The sequence below is a fragment of the Tupaia chinensis genome, unplaced genomic scaffold, assembly GCF_000334495.1.
Source record: "Tupaia chinensis unplaced genomic scaffold, TupChi_1.0 Scaffold000096_1, whole genome shotgun sequence".
NCBI classification, from domain to species: domain Eukaryota; kingdom Metazoa; phylum Chordata; class Mammalia; order Scandentia; family Tupaiidae; genus Tupaia; species Tupaia belangeri.
In genome coordinates, this window is record NW_006159558.1 from 2557249 (window position 1) to 2566036 (window position 8788).

The 8788-nt window shown below is 39.4% G+C and overlaps 1 protein-coding gene across 1 annotated transcript in view; it reads right to left on the bottom strand.

Moving 5' to 3' along the window:
- MARCHF6 (membrane associated ring-CH-type finger 6) overlaps positions 1 to 8788 on the bottom strand; it is a gene marked incomplete in the record, with an annotated part of 65570 nt that overhangs the window by 40639 nt on the left and 16143 nt on the right. Inside the window, 6 exon segments of the mRNA XM_027769889.1 lie at positions 1844 to 1918; positions 1995 to 2063; positions 2600 to 2680; positions 4117 to 4175; positions 5103 to 5154; positions 7848 to 7880. Coding sequence (XP_027625690.1) covers positions 1844 to 1918; positions 1995 to 2063; positions 2600 to 2680; positions 4117 to 4175; positions 5103 to 5154; positions 7848 to 7880 — 369 coding nt within the window.

The window sequence follows — 8788 nt, forward strand, 5'->3', positions numbered from 1 at the left end:
TTTCCCTTGTTCAGGAAATAAATAATTAGAAAACAAAAATTATATCATTACGATGAAGCACCTTAGTTCAAAGTAACAAAGTAGAATTTATTACTACAGAAACAGTCTCCATATTACATCACTTTTATTATAAATAGTATCTTGACATTATCATAAGATTTAGGAGAGTAAGATTCTCAACTGATTATATACAAAGATTCCAGTTATTGATAAAATACGCTGATATAAAATTTTGCACAAAGTCTCAAAGAAATCAGGTACTCAAGAAAAAGTAGAAACAGTAAGGTTTGACAGTGCTGGGACAGTACTGCAGCGCAGTGGTCAAGCACAGGACAGCAGGAGCTGGGTCCCACATCGCCAAATGCAGCTCCAATTCTGGCTCTAGCAGTTGGAAAAACATGGCAGGTGTCTATGTGCTGAAAATCATGAAGGGGGCCAGTTGGTGGTGTGGTAGTTAAGGCAGCAAGATCTCACAAGGTTGAGTGCATGGTTCAAATCTGGACCCAGTGGCTTTAAAAATATTCTGGGTGCACGCCCAAACATCCCCAAAATCCAGAGAGGAGAATGGACGGAATGCAGTGTGACCATCCCCCTAGGAGGTGATTTCTCACTTTTCTCTCTCTCCACCCTTCTCTGGTAAGCACATGTACCTTATAGTAAACAAAAAAAACTTAAAAATCCTGATGAGATGGAGACATGGAAGAAAATGGATGGTGGCATGACCACACTCCCTTAAGGTTATGGGTTCTTTCTCTCTCCCTCTCTCTAAATAGACATACCCTCTAGCAATTAGAAATATTTTAATTAGGGTCAGAAGGTGGCTTTGTGACTAAGGCACTGGACCCCATATAGCTGAGCACAGTTCAAGTCCTGGACCCAGCAGCCTGAAAATCACAATGAGCACATATGCATGCATGCACAAGATCACAAGAGGAGAATGGAGGAAAACAAACTGCAGTGGGGCCATCCCCAGGGAGTGATTTCTCATCTTCCTTTTCTATCTCTCTCCAGCAAGCACATGTACCCTACAGCAAACTAAAATTAAATAAATAAATAAAACGAGATTCCACATGGTTCAAGTCCCAGACCAAGCAGCTTGAGAAACAAACCAAGCACATACATGTGCATATACAAAATCCAAGAGGAAAATGGAGAAGAGATTGTACATGACCATTACTCAGGAAGATGCTTTTTCACTCTGTCTCTCCTTCTCTATCTCTATCTCTCTCCAGCAAGTGCATGCATCCTATTACAAATTTAAAAAATGAAAAAGATTCTATAATGATGTATTTTCAGGAAAAAGAAAAAAAAAAAGCAAAATACTTTCTAAAGGAATACACTCTAAAAACTTCCTTTTTTAAAAGAATTATTAAATTTATTCTTTTTAATTGGACCAGAGACAGACAGAGAGAAGGGGAAAGTGAGGGGACCAGCAGTTGGTGTAATGGCTATGTTGCTGGATTCCCACGTAGTCAACCGCGGTTCGAGTCCTGGACCTGGTGGCTTAAACTCACACCAGGCACGCGTGTATGTGTACCCAAGATCCCGAGAGGAGAATGGAGGCGAAGGGACTGCAGCACGGTCATCCCCCGGGGAGGGATTTCTCGCTTTCTATCTGTCTCTTGTCTGTCTTTCTGGAGCACATGAGCGGCCTATAGCAAAAACCTCTCCCAAAAGAAAAAAGAAAGGGAAAGTGAGAAAGCAAGCCACAAACCAGGTCTGGGTCTGAAACCGTATTCAGCAATGTGGGAGTCCAGCGCCCTAACTACCATGCCACTTGCTGGCCTCCTTTTTTAAAGGCCTTGCTATTAGGAGATTATATGATAATGAATGCTCAACTCACCAGGGAGCAGATATCCAGCCACCAGCCACAAATGAGAGGAAACACTCCAATTTCTACAACCACGAGCAAAGAGACCTGAAGTGAAAATAAAGGTCATCAGTATCAAATGCAAGAGAATTCAGTTCTAGTTTTAATTCACAACCGAAATTACCTTAACAACAATATAGCAGACTCCCAGTAAGCGACGAGATCTATGAAATTTAACAAGCGTTGCCAAGCCCTACAGCCTCTAGTCAAGGAAAAACTGAACATCTAAAGGCACGATGAAGCTTTTTAGACAACACTTGATATTTTTTGACAGAATTAATTTCACATTTTGTCCACATTCACATTTGCTCCAAATACCTACAACTTTACTAAGAGAATGGGGTAGAGAAAACAGTTTTGTCATTTATGAGAATGACTCTTTAGTATGAATAATTTTCTTTTTTTTTTTAAGCGAGATTTCTGCTATAAGACACATGTGCTCGCTAGAGAGACAAGAGACAGAAAGTGAGAAATCACCTCCCGGTGGGGGGGGGGAAGAAATGGCCATGCCACTATCCCCTCTCCTCCACTCTCTTCCCAGGATTTTGGGCATGCTTGCACTCACACACGTACAGTGTGAGTTTTAAGCTGCCACGTCCAGGACTCAAACCAGAGTTGACTATGTATCCTACACAGTCACTCAAACAGTGGTATAACTATTACACCATCTGCTGGTCCCTTAGTATGAGTAATATTACTGAACACCCAAGTTAGTTCACTAAAGGATACATGACAAATTATGAGTGTTATTGCTAAAAGTATATATCCAACTATAGTTGTGATTAGGCCTTCAAAATGAGATGCTTGGACCTGGAAATAAGAAAAAAATAAATTTTTATTTTGCCACATGGTCTATACCCCAGTTTTACTAATGTATTAAATAGTCCAAATGACTAAAAATCAATCACCTAGGCACTTTGTTACTCAAAAACAACTATAAACTGCCCCTTGAATGACATCTCTGTAACAGCCAGGCTGTCCCACTGACTGCTATGTATTTCGAAAGGATGAAGAAATACGGAATAACACTTTATCCAAGGAGACAAAACAACAATAGAGTGAATTAAATTTTACGAAAATAACACTGTAACCCAATAGTCTGCCCTCTATTGTCACTCTAAAGTGGATTTGCTGTAGTCAGCAGCAGTACTCTGCCCAAGCCATCCACCCGCCAATTAACATCCTACCACTAGGAGTCACTGTTTAAACCGCTACTGAGCTCCAAATCTGTTCCACTGTCAAGTTACAAAAATGTAAGAGGATAGTGAAAAACACTACACATCTCCATCTTTTTGGTTCTTGAGTTTCAAATAGCAAATGGCAACAGTTTAGAAAGTCATATTTAGCACAGTATATATGTAAGCCTTTCAAGTTCTTTGATCTGCCGAGGGAGAGAGCTGAACATGCTTCAAACTGATCTCTCCAGACTCAAACACTGAATGAATATATGATTCCAGACAGCTCTTCCTTAAAAAACTAAACTGAGGCCAGACAGTGATTTTACAGGAAAACGCAAAGCTCTGTGAGGCGGTCCCACATAGGGAAGTTCTTGGTTCAAGTCTGAAGACACCCCAAGTATGCTGAGCATATACTTGTCCATGATCCAGGGCTGGCTAATGAGCAGAGGATGGATCATGGCATCAAGACTTCACTGGGGATGTTGTTTCTCTCTCATGGAAAAAATAAACTTTAAAAAGACTAGACCTTTCTAAGCTCCCCAGTAAGATGAAATAGTCCATGCAAATAGTTACCTCTGGAAAATAACGATAACATCTCAAAATAGAGGCATATTCTTTAGAAAATATTATAGCCTACCACTGCAAGATAATCTATTTCTTTACCTTTTTTAAAAAAAATCTATTTCTTTTTCTTAATTGATTGATATATTGTTACTTTTCTAAATTCATATGGGGCACCTGGGAAAAGGAGGAGAAGGGAACACACTAGTTCATGGAACAAGTGGAAAATTAGCTTGTGGAAATTTCCTCACAGCATGCCTCAGGCCTGCCCAGCAGGAAGACAGACATGCACCAAGGGATTTCAGAGCACATTCTCCTTAGTAGGCAACATGGCCTGTCTTTTCAGCTGTTAGTTTTTAAATATAAGAATGAGACCATGTTGGCTAACCTATTCCTTTGCATAAGGTAGATTTAGAAATGAAATAATTATTTAGGATATTATTACTTACTCAGCAAATATCAAATTTGGGGATAATTAATGAAAGTTTGTGGAAGTATTATACTCACGTGTTCTTCAAATCCCAAACCAACAAGGGAGAAATGACCAATGTGGTAAGGGCAAAATGCTAAAAGGGGAAGAAAAACTAAATGAAAACTTCAGCCTCAAACAGTGAGCACTCCTAGTATAATCCTCCACTAAAAGGAACCAGGACTCTTTTGGAGAAATAAAAGATTCCAGAAATCTTCAAACTGGGCCAAAAATATCACCTGGGACATTCTCTACAACCAGAAATCAAGGAAGTTATCAAGGTTTAAAAGGACCATGTGAAAAGGACACAGAACCCATTATGAAGAGAGTGTGATAGGCCAAAGAGAGAGGCTACGAGCACCAAAAATAACAATGACTGGTGCAGCCCATGGCCTGGTGTTGAAGGCAGCAGGATTCCACAAGGCCTACGACGTGGCTCGAGTCTCAGACCTGGTGGTTTGAGAAACATGCCACACGCGTGTTTACAGGTCCATAATCCGGAAAGGAGAGACGTGAAAGGGGATTGTGGAAAGTACCAGCAGGTGCTTGGATCTGGTTCTAAGCAAAGCTCACACTTGAAGGTTTACTATCTTTCCATAAGTCCACATCTCTTTCTAGTGACAGCTCCCAAGCCAGTGTCTCTGAAAGGCCTTAGTCAGGATTTTGATTTACAAAAATAAAAAGTCAAGGGGGGGGGTGTCAAATAGATATTCAGCATAAAATTAATTTCAGAGGTGGGATATATATATACATATACATATTCTCGAATCAGATATATATATTCGAGAATCAGTCCAAAATCAGCTTCTACAAAGACATGGGAATGCCCAACAGAAGCAGAGACAGGTAAGTAACTATAGTCACTATTGCTTAAGAGAATATTCGTATGACTGGGGCCTTACTATATGGATTCTTGACTAAAATGATTTTCATATACTCTTTAATAATCCTACGTTAAACAAAATCTGTAAGACCTCCAGAAAACTAAACTGTCATAATGCCATAAAAAAATAATACAACTTACCAAAAACAAGAATGAACAATGTGTTTAAAGACACCACCCAGAAGACATGCTCCTAAAGAAAAACAAGAGTATTAATAAACATCTTCAATTCATATTTGATATATGTTTAACTGGGCTACAGGAAAAATTCTAAAACTGGCTAGATTAAAATTTTTCTTTTTATTAAAGAATTATTTATTTAATTTTATTTATTCAGTCAGTCATTTTTACTTGACCAGAGAAAGACAAACAGAGAGAAGGAAAGTGAGAAAGCAAGCCACCAGGTCTGAGACTCGACCCATGGTCAGCCATGTGGGAGTGTCCAGCACCTTAACCACCGTGCCACCTGCTGCCCCCACCACCCAGTTAAAATTTTTCTCTATGGGACCAGCAGATGGCATAATGGGTTACATCACTGAACTCCCACGGATTCGACTGCAGTTTGAGTCCTAGGCCTGGTGGCTTAAAACTCATGCCAGGCACATGCACATGTGTGCCCAGAATCCCAAGAGGAGAATGGAGAAGGCACTGTAGCGTGGCCACCTCCCCGAGATGATAAGTTCTCATTTTCTGTCTCTTTCTGCCTCTCCAGGAAGCTCACATGCCCTATAGCAAAATTCTCTTTAAAGAAAAAAAAAAAAAAAAACTCTCAAAAAGAAAAAAATTTTCTTCTATAAGTTTGAGATCTCAATCCAGAAATTAACATCGATTTATCAGTTTTTATTAGATGGTTCACAAAACTAAGCCTAATAAAACTAGTTCATAATGTTACGTGTAGAACTGATTACATAAATCAATTTATAAACATTTCCTCTTATAAATTAATCATCTATTATTGTGGTGGCGCAATGGCCGAGGAGGCCTGCCTGGGTTTGGTCCAAATAGGCCAGGCACTTGCGGTCCTAGCTAACTGGAAGAGTGGAGAAGAGGACAAGTGTCTAGTTCCTGTCAAAGGTTCCACCCTCCACCCACTCCTTTCTATCACTCCCTTATCTTCTGCTCTTTTAACGTACACTGCACACTGCTTCTTTCACGTCTATTCTGTTTTCCTGACTTCTGCTTGGCCACCTCGTTTCTAACTAAACTATGATGAATCTGTGGTAACAAGGACCCTGTTTCACTCATCTCTGAATCCCCCAGTGACTATTACCATAACTGGCACATGGTACATACTAAGTTTTTTACCAAACAAATGAAGTCATTCCTGTAAATGGTTTTTCCAACAGTTCAAGTGGGTGTGAGTCAATCCCGCAGCCTCAATGGTTTTTGTCATTTATTTATGAGGAACTGACAAGGTAAGAGACCTAAATGGAGGCTGGCCACCAGGTAGCATGGAGGTTAAGATGCTAGATCACACATAGCCAGCTTTGCAGTTCAAGTTCTGGACCCAGTGGCGTGAGAATCCCACCAGGCACATGTGCATTATACATGCCCAAAATCTCAAGATTGCAGTATAGCCATCCCCCATGGGGGGCGGTGGTTTCTCACTTCCCTTCTCTCCCTGCTGTCTCTCTCTGGCAAGCCCAAGTACTCTATAGCAAAAACTGAAAAAAAAAAAAAAAAAGGGTGGGGAGGAAGATAAGGAACATAAATGAGTATGTGGCCAATGCCCTCTGTGTTGACCATGATCAAATCTTCACCAGTAATGTCACGTTCCCTCTAAACTGTGAGTTATACTAGGTATGTTCATTCAAAACCCTGCCACTGCTAATTTCAAAGTTATCTGGTTTCAAATGAAAATCAGGCCAACACTACAGACAACAAAGGAGAAGTACAGAAATTATCTGGGTCTTTGATGACACTTCTGGGCTTCTGGACCAACCAACAACCCTGAAACTCATCCTTCCGGTTGAATGTCCTTGTTACACTGTTTCAGTCAGTAAGGATTCTGTTAACTGCAAGCCTAGTCATCTTGATACCCTATTCAAAAATTCTAAATAGGGCTGGTCCTGTGGCCTGGTGGTTAAGGGAGTCAAATCCCAAACTGCCTACCAGACAGTTCAAATCCTGGCCCTAGTGGCTTGAAAACACCCGCTGGGCACATGTGCATGTATGCCCAAAATCCTGACAGGATGGAGAAATGGAGTAGGATTTTGATATGACCATAACCAGGAAGGGGGGGGGTGTGCTATCTCTCTCTTTCTCGCTCGCTCGCTCGCTATCTGGTGGCACATGCACCCTCTAGCTTACTTAAATCAAACAAATGAACAGAATACAAACCAAAAAATTCCAAATGGCAAGTGACTGTATATTATAGAGCCAGACAATAGTAACGTGCTCATCTGTAAGATACAAGTTCTTTAAAGACTTGCTCCTCACCTTAAAGGTGTAGTCTTTAATAATAAGGCAGGTTTCTAGGTAAAGATGGGCAGTGCTCAGCAATCAGCAGAAACCTAAGTTTAGCCTGGGGGGGTCTCTGCTGTGGAAATACACAAAGCTGCTTTGCTTTTACTGGTAAAGGCATTAAACGCTGCCATGGCAGCACTTTGGAAGACTAACTTCTTTTTTTAAGTATTAATTTTGTACATTACTTTCTTTTCTAAAAATCAAATATTAAATAATAATTTCCTTTTTAAAAAATATTACCCTTATGCTTTTTCAATATTTTCAATGTACAAAATATATTTTAAAATATGAAGTAGTCAAATGCCGATTGGTATTTTGACCTTTAGTATAAAGTTAGCACTATAGATATGAAATTACTAAATCACTCAGACAAATAATCAACTTACAATTCTGTTACTAAAAAGAATTAGTTTTACATACCAGAAAAACTAGTGATCCATCAAGTCCTAGCATCTAAAATAAATAAATAATAAATAATAATAGCATTAATTCAAAATGCAAAATGATTTTTCCATCCTAATTTATAAAAAAGGTTCAATTTCACATCAGCCAGTAGCATGGTGGTGAAGGCAGCTGGATTCCACATGGCTGGCTGCATGGTTCAAGTCTCAGACACGGCAGCTTGGGAAGCACTAAGCATGTGTGTCTGTGCCCAAAATTCCAAAAGGAGTGAGAAACATAGGGAAAAGGAATCATGGTGTGACCATTCCCCATGCGGTGCTTCCTTACTCGATCTGTCTGTCACTCACTCTCTCCAACAGGCACATGTGCCCTCTAGTAAGAATTTGCAAGGGACGGGGGTGGGGGGGTTAATTTCCTTTCAACAGTTTTAAGCATAGTCCTCACCCCCTACTTCTTAAGACTGTCCATCATTTTCAGAACATGGACAAAAAACACTTTTGTTGATGGGAATTTTGTATTTTGGGTCTCCTTTTATTCTAAATCAAATGATTATGAAAACCAAAAAGATTCTCAGGCTTAATTCTTACATACCTACAATGTCAAGACTTTATAACAGAACTGTATTATCTTCTCAAGTGAAGCATTAAAATAGTATTTCAATATAAAATCTGGCTGTTTTTTTAAAATCTATAATTTCAGGTAAAATAGTCCCTAATGGAGCAAGGTTTATATTAAAGACCAAAAATGGAGCAAGGTATTGTATTAAAGGCTGTTTAAAAAACAAGCTGTTGGTGTCACATGATTTTTACCACAAACAGTAAATCAATTTTCTATAGAAATTAAAATTCTGATAACGTTTTATCAAATATAAGTACAAAATTAGTATATACAAATATTATGTCCAGTTTTAAAACATGCTTTCCGATGAAAACAGCAGGATACTTAACGCAAAGAGCTCT